This window comes from Pristis pectinata, chromosome 2 (genome assembly GCF_009764475.1).
Source record: "Pristis pectinata isolate sPriPec2 chromosome 2, sPriPec2.1.pri, whole genome shotgun sequence".
In the NCBI taxonomy this organism is placed as follows: Eukaryota; Metazoa; Chordata; class Chondrichthyes; order Rhinopristiformes; family Pristidae; genus Pristis; species Pristis pectinata.
In genome coordinates this window covers 145,172,494-145,185,354 of record NC_067406.1, presented here as the reverse complement: position 1 = coordinate 145,185,354, position 12,861 = coordinate 145,172,494, and the positions used below count along the sequence as shown (strand labels likewise).

The following is a 12,861-nucleotide window of genomic DNA, read 5'->3' as shown; positions in this document are numbered from 1 at the left end:
GAACCGTAGAACAATACGGCACAATACAGGCCCTTCGGCCCACCATATTGTGTCACCCTTCAAACCACACCTAAGACTATCTAACCCCTTCCTCCCGCATATCCCTCTAACTTAAATTCCTCCATATGCTTATCTAACAATCTCTTGAACTTGTCCAATGTATCAGCCTCTACCACCACCCCAGGCAGCGCATTCCATGCACCAACCACTCTGGGTAAAAAACCTCCCTCTGACATCACCCTTGAACTTCCCACCCATTACTTTAAAGCCATGTCCTCTTGTTCTGAGCATTGGCACCCTGGGAAAGAGGCACTGGCTGTCCACTCTATCTATTCCTCTTAATATCTTGTATACCTCTATCATGTCTCCCCTCATCCTCCTTCTCTCCAATGAGAACAGCCCTAGCTCCTTTAGTCTCTCCTCATAATCCATACTCTCTAATCCAGGCAGCATCCTGGTAAATCTCCTCTGCACCCTTTCCAACACCTCCACATCCTTCCTATACTGAGGCGACCGGAACTGGACACAATAATCTAAGTGTGGCCTAACCAGAGTTTTGTAAAGCTGCATCATCACTTCGCAGCTCTTAAACTTGATCCCACGACTTATGAAAGCTAACATCCCATAAGCTTTCTTAACTACCCTATCCACCTGCAAGGCAACTTTCAGTGATCTGTGGATATGAACCCCCAGATCCTCTACACTGCCCAGAAACCTGCCATTTACCTTGTATTCTGCCTTGGAGTTTGTCCTTCCAAAGTGTACTACCTCACACTTCTCTGGATTGAACTCCATCTGCCACTTGTCAGCCCAGCTCTGCATCCTATCAATATCCCTCTGCAAGCTTCAACAGCCCTCCACACTATCCACAACACCACCGATCTTTGTGTCATCTGCAAACTTGCTAACTCAGCCTTCCACCCCCTCATCTAAGTCGTTAATAAATATCACAAAAAGTGGAGGTCCCAGAACCGATCCCTGTGGGACACCACTAGTCACAGCCCTCCAATCTGAATGCACTCCCTCCACCACAACCCTCTGTTTTCTACAGGCAAGCCAATTCTGAATCCACACGGCCAAGCCTTCCTGGATCCCTTGGCCTCTGACCTTCTGAAGAAGCCTACCATGGGGAACCTTGTCAAACGCCTTACTAAAATCCATGTAGACCACATCCACTGCACTACCCTCATCAATCTTCCTGGTCACCTCCTCAAAGAACCCTGTCAGACTTGTGAGGCAAGATCTTCCCTTCACAAAGCCATGCTGGCTGTCCCTAATCATGTTTCTCCAAATGCTCATAGATCTTACCTCTTGGAATCCTTTCCAATAGATCCTATCTCTTAGAATCCTTTCTAATTCTTCTTCTTTGTAACTGCTAATGAATTGTTATTCAGCTTGGCAGCATCTGTCCTGCTGTTCAGTGGATTTTGAGGTCATTCTGTTGCATTTAAGGTCATCCTGCTGCTGCTTCACTGAAGGGAAATTAAGAATAAGACAAAGTGGGAGGTTAGGGAACATAACGTAAAGCTATCCAAAGGCAGAATTATAAAAGTTGTCTTTAAAGGAGAAGAGTAGGGTAGTGAGCTGCTTAAGGAGGGAATCCAGGTGGTCAAGGTGCAGTGACCAAAAGGGCAAAAGGTGTGGAGGCTGAACAAGGACGTAGAACCTCTGGATTAGGTAATATGGAGAACTTTTAGGGCAGGTATAAGCTGCCTAGTTGAAAAAAGGAAAAATTTAAATGCAGTGAGAATTTTAATTTGAGGCATTGAGTGACAAGGAGCCAATCCAAGTCCAGGATCTTGAAAGACAATTAGGATGTTGCAGAATGGAAGGGTGGAGAATGGGAGGCCAGTCAGAAGACCACCAGATCAATCAATGTCAAGGGGCAAAGGCATGAAGGAAATTTGATTTAATCATTTGATTATGTGAGTGTCACTAACAAGGCCAAGGTTTATTGTCCATGCACATTTACCCCTGAGAAAGTGATGTTGAGCCACCACCTTGAATCACATCGGTCTCTCTGGTGAAGGTATTCCAACAGCACTATTGTGTAGAACACTCCAGGATTTGTACCCAGCAGCAATGAAGGAATGACTATATTTCCATGTCAGCATGCTTGGAAGGAAATCTGCAGTTGGTGTTCTTGGTGGTAGAGGCTGTGAGTTTGGGAGGTCCTGTTGGAGTGACTTAGGCAAGTAATTTGTAGATGGTACACACTGCAGCCACTGTGCATGGTGAAGTGTATGAAAGTTTAAGAGGTGAGTGGGGATTGGGGAAGGCAATGCTGCAAAGCGAGAAGTAGTCTTGGAGAAGATGTGGAATTGAAAATACAGCTTACAATAAAACAGTGGGCAGTGTTAATGGCAAAGTCTGAGTTTGTGGCAGGGACTGAAAATATGAAATAAAAAAAAGTGCTGAAAACACTCAGCAGGTCAGTCAGCATCTGTGGAATGAGAGAGAGTTAACATCTTTGGTCCAAGGTCCAACTGGAAAAGGGTAAAAAATGTTAGTTTTAACTTGCAGGGAAGTGGGTGGGGAGGAAATGGATAGGACAAAAGGTATCTCTCTCGTAGGGTGGGGCCAGCGGTTACTGTGGGGAGAAGCTGTTGATAAGGCCATCTGGTAAATGAGGGAGGTCAGAGTGAGAGGGGCAGCATAAACAATGGGATACGTGAAAACAGGACAATGCAAAGCTGCAGGAAGTGCCAGAAGGTCCGACCATGTTAGTGGAGAGATAAAAATGAGTCAATATTTTAGATGGATGACGTACAGCAGAACTGACCAGTTTTGATACAAACAGAAAGTAAGTTATCTAAAGTTGCTGAATTCTTTGTTGTGTCCAGAAAATTTAAAGTGCCGAGTCAGACAATGAGGTGCTGCTCCTCAAGATTATGTTGGGCCTTATAATAACAATGCAGGAGGGCACAGAGGAACAACTGGAATGGGACAGAGAGTTAAGGTGACAGGCAATTAGAAGTTCAGGGCTGTCCCTCTGTACTGAATGCAGGTGCTCAGCTATCAGTCATCAAATCTGTCAGGGAGTCCTGAAGAAGGGTCCTGACCTGAAGCATTGACCGCCTGCTTTTCTGCACAGATGCTGCCTGGCCTGCTGAGTTCCTCCAGCATCACTGTGTTTTTCATCTAGATTCCAGCATCTACAGTCCTTTGTTTCTCCAGTCATCAAATGTGTGCTTGGTTTCTCCACTATGGAGGAGAGCACAGGGTGAACACACTACATTGGAAGAAGTGCAAGTGAATCGCTGCTTCATTTAGAAGGAGTGTTTAGGTTCCTGGATAGGTGAAAGAACTGGTATTTCATCACCCGCACTTGCAAGATAAAGTGACATGACAAAGGGAGTGGAGTAGACCAGGGAATCGCAAAGGGAACAGTCCCTTCAGAGTGCTCAAAGGGAAGGCATATCTGGTGCTGGAATCTCATTGAAGGTGGCAGAGATTGTCTAGAATGATCTGCGGTAAAGGGGAAACCACAGAAAGCCCATCCCACACTGGGCTGGTCAGAAGGAAGACATCTCGCAGCTACCCATGTGGAAAGTGTTGCCACTGGACCAGATACAAAGGAAATTGAGCAACTGGAAGAATGGAATGGAATCCTTACAGGAGACGTGGTGGGAGAAAGAATAGTCAAGATAGCTGACAGAGTGTGTGGCACAGTAACCCATGTTTGTTGTTGGCCCATTCTCTGAGATGGAGACACAGAGTTCAGAAAGAGAAAAGTCAGATATGGGCCATGTGAAAGTGAGAGAGGATGGAAATTAGCAACAGAGATAATGAAATTCTTGAGACTGTATGAATGCAGGAAGTAGTACCAATGGAGTCATTAAGATGCCTGAAAAGGAGCTGAGAGAGATTGGACTGAATCAAGGACTGTTCCACATATTTTACAAACAGACAGGCATAGTCTGGGCTCAAATTCCCATTGCTGCAGCTTTGATCTGGTAAAAGGGAGTAGTGGTGCAGGAGAGGTTGTTCAATGTGAGAATAAGTTCAGCCTGGCAAATGTGTTCATTGAGGGAGACTGGTTGAGGCGTATTTGAAGGAAGAAGTGTAGGGCCTTGGGACCATCCTGGTCTGAGCCATGACTTTTCTACTATCACAGTTGTTGACACAATAGACGGCAAATGCTGGAATCTGGAGCAAAGAACAAGCTGCTGGAGGATCTCAGCGGACCATGCAGCCTCTGTGGAAGCAGAGGGGTGTCCGACGTTTTGGGTCAGGACCCTGCATCAGGACTGAGAGCACAGAGGGAGGATAGCTGATATGAAGGGGAGGGTGAGACGGCGAAGGTAGGTGATAGGTGGACCTAGGTAGTGTGAGGGCTAATGGGCAGATGCAGCCAGGCGGGGAAGTGGTGGAGTTGGAGACTGCCTCACCCCTGTCCCTCCATGTTCTCAGTCTTAATGACCCAAAACATTGGCCATTCCTTACCCACCACAGATGCTGCCTGACCCACTAAGTTTCTCCAGCAGCTTGTTTTCGGTCAGAGTGCCTTACTGCATCTACTTACAGCACCTCTGATCTCACCCCCTCTCTTAGGCAGAGCAAGGATAGAGCCCCACCCACCTCCCCACCATTAACACAACCTCACCTGCATGGTTCCTACAGTTCTGCATTTCACAGCTTTCATGTGTCCCTTTGTCAATGACCTCCTTTAACTCCCCTCATTAACCTACCAACCGGATGGCTTCTTCAGCAGCTAATTACCAAGGTAACCCTGACTGTACCCTATCAGACATTCCCTTTGTCCTACCTTTCCCTCTCCATCCTGACTGTAACTTAAAATTAACATTCAGTTCTCCAGTTCTGATGAAGAGCCTTCAACCTGAAACATTAACTCTGTTTCTCTTTCTGTGGGTGATGCCTGATTTGCTGAGTGTTTCCAGCATCTTCTGTTTTTATTTCATATTTCTAGTAACTGCAGTTTTATTAAAATTTTCATTTACTGAAGCTTACCTTCAGTAGAGTTAGATTTGTACAGTACAGAACGGGCCCTTCAGCCCACTGTTTCCATGCCACACATTGTAATTATCTACACTAATCCCATTAGGTCCGTAGCCTTTGTGATTTAAGTTCTTGTCTCAAATGTCGGGGGAGTCTTTCCCTCCACCACCTCCACAGGCAGCGAGTTCCAGACTCCAGCTAGCCTCTGTATGAAAATATTCCCTCTCCGATCCCCTCTGAACCTCCTACCTCTCACTTTTATCCAATGCCCTCTAACCAGCCTTCCCAGTATCTTGTTAATGCTCATCCGGTACTGTATGGTGGGTTAGGTTGTACAAAGCTGTTGAGAGGTAGAATGACTGTCGTCAGTGTACATTCAGACACTGACCTTGAACCAAGGGACATCATGTAGGTTAGGAAGTGGAAAGGTTGTCCAAGGATGGACATTGCATGAAAGAAGGCCATTTCCAGAGATTTCCGTGCATCGATTGGACACGTATTGGTATTGGTTTATTATTGTCACTTGTACCAAGGTACAGTGAAAAACTTGTTTTGCATACCGATCGTACAGGTCAATTCATTACACAGTGCAGTTACATTGAGTTAGTACAAAGTGCATTGATGTAGTACAGGTAAAAACAGTAACAGTACAGAGTAAAGTGTCACAGCTACAGAGAAGGTGCAGTGCAATAAGGTGCAAGGTCACAACAAGGTAGATCGTGAGGTCATACTCCATCTCACTGTATAAGGGAACCATTCAATAGTCTTAACACAGTGGGGTGGAAGCTGTCCTTAAGTCTGGTGGTACATGCCCTCAGGCACCTGTATCTTCTACCCGATGGAAGAGGAGAGAAGAGAGAATGTCCCGGGTGGGTGGGGTCTTTGATTATGCTGGCTGCTACGCCAAGACGAGAGATAAAGACAGAGTCCAAGGAGGGGAGGCTGATGTCCATGATGCGCTGGGTTGTGCCCACAACTCTCTGCAGCTTCTTGCGATCCTGGGCAGAGCAGTTGCCGTACCAAGCCATGATACATCCAGATAGGATGCTTTCAATGGTGCATGGTAAAAGTTGGTGAGAGTCAAAGGGAACAAACCAAATTTCTTTAGCCTCCTGAGGAAGTAGAGGCGCTGGTGAGCTTTCTTGGCTGTGGCATCTACGTGATTTGACCAGGACAGGCTATTGGTGATGTTCACTCCCAGAAACTTGAAGCTCTCAACCCTATCAACCCCAGCACCATTGATGTAGACAGGTGCATGTACACCGCCCCCTTTGCTGAAGTCAATGACCAGCTCTTTAGTTTTGTTGACATTGAGGGAAAGGTTGTTGTCCTGACACCATTCCACTAAGCTCTCTATCTCCTTCCTGTACAACGGTGGTATCATCTGCAAACTTGTAGATGGAGATAGAGCAGAATCTGGCCACACAGTCGTGAATGTATAGGAAGTAGAGCAGAGGGCTGAGGACACAGCCTTGTGGGGCACCAGTGTTGAGAATAATCGTGTCGGAGGTATTTCTGCCTATCCTCACTGATTGTGGTCTGTTTGTTAGAAACTCAAGGATCCGGGAAAAGTGGGAAAGGAACCAAATGAGGGCAGCCACAGATGTGGATTGAGGTGGATCCGTTGGAGAATAGTGTGTTCTGTTGAGTTGATCTGTAGAAAGTCCATGGAAGATAGGGAAGTATAATTATCGAAATAACACAATGCCTTCCTGGTACCATTTTTTGGGGCAGAGTGGGGGAAAGATGGAATAGAATTCTGATTAGAGAGGTTAAAACCAGCTCACAAATAATAGAACATTGAACAGTACAGCACAATACAGGCGCTTCGGCCCACAATGTTGTGCCGACCTTTAAACCTCACCGAAGACTATCTAACCCCTTCCTCCCACATATCCCTCTATTTTAAATTCCTCCATATGGTTATCTAGTAATCTCTTGAATTTGACCAATGTACCTGCCTCCACCACTGCCCCAGGCAGCACATTCCACGCCCCAACCACTCTCTGGGTAAAAAACCTTCCTCTGATATCTCCCTTGAACTTCCCACCCATTACTTAAAGCCATGTCCTCTTGTATTGAGCATTGGTGCTCTGGGAAAGAGGCGCTGTCTGTCCACTCTATCAATTCCTCTTAATATTTTGTATACCTCTATCATGTCTCCTCTCATCCTCCTTCTCTGCAAAGAGTAAAGCCCTAGCTCCCTTAGTCTCTCTTCATAATGCATATTCTCTAAACCAGGCAGCATCCTGGTAAATCTCCTCTGCACCCTTTCCAACGCTTCCACATCCTTCCTATAATGAGGCGACCAGAACTGGACACAGTACTCTAAGTGTGGTCTAACCAGAGTTTTGTAGAGCTGCATCATTACCTCGCGGCTCTTCAACTCGATCCCTCGACCTATGAATGCTAACATCCCATAAGCTTTCTTAACTACCCTATCCACCTGTGAGGCAACTTTCAGTGACCTGTGTATATGGACCCCCAGAACTCTCTGCTCCTCCACACTCCCCAGAATCCTGCCATTAACTTTATACTCTGCCTTGGAGTTTGTCCTTCCAAAGTGTACCACCTCACACTTCTCCAGATTGAACTCCATCTGCCACTTCTCAGCCCAGCTCTGCATCCTATCAATGTCCCTCTGCAATCTTCGACAATCCTCTACACTATTCACAACACCACCAACCTTTGTGTCGTCTGCAAACTTGCTAACCCACCCTTCTACCCCTTCATCCAAGTCATTTATAAAAATCACGAAAAGCTGAGATCCCAGAACTGATCCTTGTGGGACACCACTAGTCACAGCCCTCCAATCTGAATGCACTCCCTCCACCACAACCCTCTGCTTTCTACAGTCAAGCCAATTCTGAATCCACATGGCCAAGCTTCCCTGGATCCCATGCCCTCTGACCTTCTGAAGAAGCCTACCATGTGGAACCTTGCCGAATGCCTTACTAAAATCCACGTAGACCACATCTACTGCACTACCCTCATCAATCTGTCTGGTCACCTCCTCAAAGAACCCTATCAGGCTTGTGAGACATGATCTGCCCTTTACAAAGCCATGCTGGCTGTCCCTGATCAGACCATGATTCTTTAAATGCTCATAGATCCTATCTCTAAGAATCCTTTCCAACAGCTTGCCCACCACAGACGTAAGGCTCACTGGTCTATAATTCCCTGGACTATCCCTACTACCTTTTTAGAATAAGGGGACAACATTTGCCACCCTCCAATCCTCCGGTATCATTCCTGTGGACAACGAGGACTCAAAGATCAGCAAAGATCAGGTTCAGTAATCTCCTCCCTCGCCTCGCGGAGCAGCCTGGGGAATATTCAGTCAGGCCCCGGGGACTTATCTGTCCTAGTATTTTTTAACAGCTCCAACACATCCTCTCTCTTGATATCAACATGCTCCAGAACATTAACCTTAACAACATGGTCCTCAGTGCCATCAAGACCCCTCTCCTTGGTGAATACTGAAGAGAAGTATTCATTGAGGACCTCACCCACTTCCACAGCTTCCAGGCACATCTTCCCACCTTTATCCCTAATCCGTCCTACCTTTACTCTCATCATCCTTCTGCTCTTCACGTAAGTGAAAAGTGCCTTGGGGTTTTCCTTAACCTTACTCGCCAAGGCCTTTTCATGTCCCCTTCTTGCTCTCCTCAGCCCCTTCTTAAGTTCCTTCCTTGCTACCCTATATTCCTCAAGAGACCTATCTGATCCTTGCTGCCTAAACCTCGTGTATGCTGCCTTCTTCCTCCTAACTAGTTGTTTCACTTCTCTTGTCACCCATGGTTCCTTCACTCTGCTGTTCTTTCTCTGCGTCACCGGGACAAATTTATCCCTAACATCCTGCAAGAGATCCCTGAACAACGACCACATCTCCATAGTACATTTCCCTTCAAAAATGTCATCCCAATTCACACTCGCATGTTCTCGCCTTATAGCCTCATAATTTTTCTTCCCCAATTAAATATTTTCCTGTCCTCTTTGTTTCTATCCTTGTACTTGACAATGCTAAAGGTTAGGGAGCAGTGGTCACTGTCCCCCAAATGCTCACCCACTATGAGATCTGTCACCTGACCCAGTTCATTACTTAATACTAGATCTAATATGGCATTCCCTCTAGTTAGCCTCTCAACATACTGTGACAGGAATCCGTCTTGGACACACTTAAAAAACTCTGCCCCGTCTAAACCTTAGTAATAGGTAACATTCAATCAGACAGGTGCCTAGCCACTTCTCTGTGATCCTGAGACATAACATAGAACATGCAGCACAGGGACAGGCCCTTCGGCCCACAATGTTTGTGCTGAACACGGTACCAGACTAAACTAAATCTCTTCTGCATGTACATGATGCATATCCCTCCATTCCCTGCATATTCATGTGTCTATCTAAAAACCTGTTAAATGCCACTATCGTATCTGCTTCCACCACAACCCCTGGCAGCGCGTTACAGGCACCTATCACTTTCTGTGTAAAAAAAACTTATCCTACACATCTCCTTAAAATATTCCTCCTCTCACCTTAAATGCATATCTTCTAGCATTTGACGTTTCTACCCTGGGAAAAAAGATTCTGACTGTTTTATCTATGCCTCTCATAATTTTGTAAACTTCTATTAGGTCTCTAACTCTCCAGAGAAAACAATCCAAGTGTGTCCAAACTCTCCTTATAGCTAATATAACAGTCAGCAGACTCTGCTCCATGAATGTTCGTTGGAAGTTGGGATGGGTGTGGTGGTGGTGGTGGTCAGGTTTTAACAGAAGCCAAATTGGGCTACTTACATCATGACTGGAGCTACAAGACCAGGATAAAAACAGACTGGGTAATTACCATCTGATCCTCAAAGACTTTCTACCATTCACGTGGTTCATCAAGAGTGTAATTGGTTTATTATTGTAACATGTACCAAAATACAGTGAAAAGCTTTTGTTTGCATCCGGACAGATCATTTCGTACAAATGTACATCGAGATAGTACCAAAGGGAAAAAAAAATGTGATGGGATATTCACCAGTGACAGCTCTGATAACACTCAGGAGGCTTAACTCCCCCAGATAGAAGTTCTTATGTAGCACCAGACTTGTTCTCTACTCCCAGAATATTTACAGAATGCACTGCAGCAATTCACAGTGTTTTTTTTGGCACTGTTTCTCCTTTGTAGTCTCACTCTTCTACTGAATCCAAGCCACTGTCAATCTGGATGTGCTTGACTAACCTGTCTTTTTGACCTTCTATCTAATAAACTCATAAATTACAGTGGCTTCAAAAGTCTTCAGATTCATTGTCTTAGTCTGATTCTTCTGTAATTTTATCTGAGTCCTCAACGTTACCCTGATCATCTCTTTACCAAATGACGTACAGCTTATGACCTGTTTTAGACGACTATAAATAACACTTGCAATATCTGGAACTTGTTTATTGTCAATTAAGAAATAAATAAATTAAAAATAAAGCACTTTTATGAAGAAGAATGATGACAGTTAGATTAATAGGTGAAGAACTCTTTGACTTTGACGCCATTGGAGCCTACTCACCCTGTGGTGGTCTTTGTAAGAGGTACAAATCTAGTCCCATCCCTCTGCCCTTTCATCGTGTTCATTAAATTCTGCTTCTCCAAATACTTGTTCCAGTTTCTTTTTAAAAGTTAAGCATGAAGAATTAAATTTCATAATGTTATATTTCCAGAGAATAGGTCAATTCTACCCAATGTTCTGATTTGTACCCATTTTAGATCAGATTTAATTTTGAAGTTTTCAAGTTTGGTTGGGGTTTTGTGGCAGTGAAACAGCAGGGAAAGTGACGTGGGAGTTCTTATCTTTTCTTTTCTTATCATCTTATCTTATCTTATCTTATCTTATCTTATCTTATTTGTGTCTGTGTATTTAACTGGAATCTATTTAATAGGAAGCTGCACTGAGAACATACTACATTCCAGATGATCCTCAGGACTATGAACTTCAAGTTTTAACCCAGGATGTCTCCTGTGATGATATCAACAAGAATGAAGACAGGATGGAAAATAGAAAGCTGCCAGTATTCCGGGATACTATTCCCGAAGCATGGGTATTACGTGCAAAGCCAAGTGAAACTGAAATAGTCAAAATTTATCCTGGATGGTTAAAGTAAGTTGTTTTTTTCAAGGACTGAAGTAACTATGAAATACTGTGGAAGGTGTTTGTTGCTGTTACTATACCTGTCAAATGGATGTGATGCAATAGATTAAAAAGTGATCATTCAGCCCTGGGACCACAACTAAAATCTAATTCATACTAATGGCCTTTTTGTCTGTAGTGGAGACGTTAAGTGACAACAGAATTAAGTTCCTGATGGGAAAATGCTCACAAAACACTGTTGCCCCTAATTTGGCCTTCACGTCACACTTAGATAATTAGTGAATGATTCAGAAACTCTGTGATCGCTGGACTTCCTAAGCTTGGTGATGTATTGTTGGGTAGAGTGATGTTTTGTGTGGCAATGCTGCTTTGTTTGTTCAGAAAACTTAGTGAAAAGTGCAGATCCTGTGACCAAAGAACCTGAAGTTTGCACAGATTCATCTGGAGGATGAGGCCAATGCTTTACAGAGTGAATGCTTTACTGTTAGCTTCACAGACTGAATGTATAGAAGTAGGAGAGCTGTCATAGTATTATTGTTAAAATGTTAAGATCCCTCTCTTGCTGAAACTTATGCTGTTACAAAACTTAAAACATCCAAGAAGTCTTTGAATACTGGATATAATTTATTAGAACATAGAGGTAGCTTGGTTCGTATTTCAAAATATCTGTTTGAAAGCAACAAATTAACTAAAATTTTGTTTCAGTCATTTAAGTTTCTACTTTAGTCAGTTTTTATTATAAAGAATCTCTGTAAAGGTCTGTGCATATTTTTTATGAATGTTTATCTATTAGTTTAACTGTATTTCAGGTTTGGAGTGGCCTATATCTCTATTCCTATAACTGTCGAGACAACAGTAAGAGCAATTCTCCAGGAAGTGCTTTTACAACTAGGGCGACAGGTCAGTTCTGACTAGTCATGCTTATGTTTTTACTTTGCTTAATGTGATTGACTAGCAAGGTATATCTTGGGGCCATGGCAATTGTAGTTCTTTGCTGCTGATGTTTTTTCAACCTTTTTGATCATATTTTTCATTTCATGATGATAATCCCAAACACAGTTATATATCATTGAACATTCAGTCCTTAAATGAAACTCAAAAAAGCTGCAGATGCTGGAAATACAAAATAAAAACAGAAAGTGCTGGAAATACTCAGTAGGTCAGGCAACATCTGTGGGAAATCAAACTGAGTTAAACAGGAAATCAAACCTTAATCAGAACTGGGAAAGAGAGAACAGAAGCTCATTAAGTTGCAGGGAAGGTGTGGGAGGGCACGTCTCTTGTAGGGTAAACCCGGGGGACCATGGAGGTAAGCTGGAAACAAGGTTATCTGTGAACTGGTGAATGGGAGCAGTTAGAGAGTGAGAACATAGGCAAATGAACATAGAAGAATGTAGCAATTGTGAAATGCAGTGGAGGGAGACATGTCCAACAGGTTAGGCTGAGCACATCCTCCACTTCCAGAGCAAGAAAACAGAATACAAGGAGAAAACAATAACAAGCTGAGCCAATACCTCTTGTGGACATCAGACAGAAATCCAGTTCCCTGAAGCCTAAAGTTCAATATTAAATCCAGGTGCCCAGATGGAAGATGAAGTGCTATTCCTCAAGCTTGTGTTGGAACTTACTGTAACAGTGCAGGAGGCCGCAGACCGATAGGTTGGGGTGAGAGTGGTATGGAGAATTAAAGTGCACGCAAAAGGAAGCTCAGGGTCACCTCTATGGACTCTACAAAGCAGTCACCCACTCTGTTGTATTTCTCCGACATAGAGGAG

The 12,861-nt window shown here is 44.0% G+C and overlaps 1 protein-coding gene across 1 annotated transcript in view; it reads left to right on the top strand.

Annotated features, from left to right (window-relative positions):
- LOC127580818 (diacylglycerol kinase theta-like) overlaps positions 1-12,861 on the top strand; it is a 200,583-nt gene that overhangs the window by 91,241 nt on the left and 96,481 nt on the right. Inside the window, 2 exon segments of the mRNA XM_052034735.1 lie at positions 10,878-11,095; positions 11,896-11,986. Of these exon segments, the coding sequence (XP_051890695.1) occupies positions 10,878-11,095; positions 11,896-11,986 (309 nt within the window).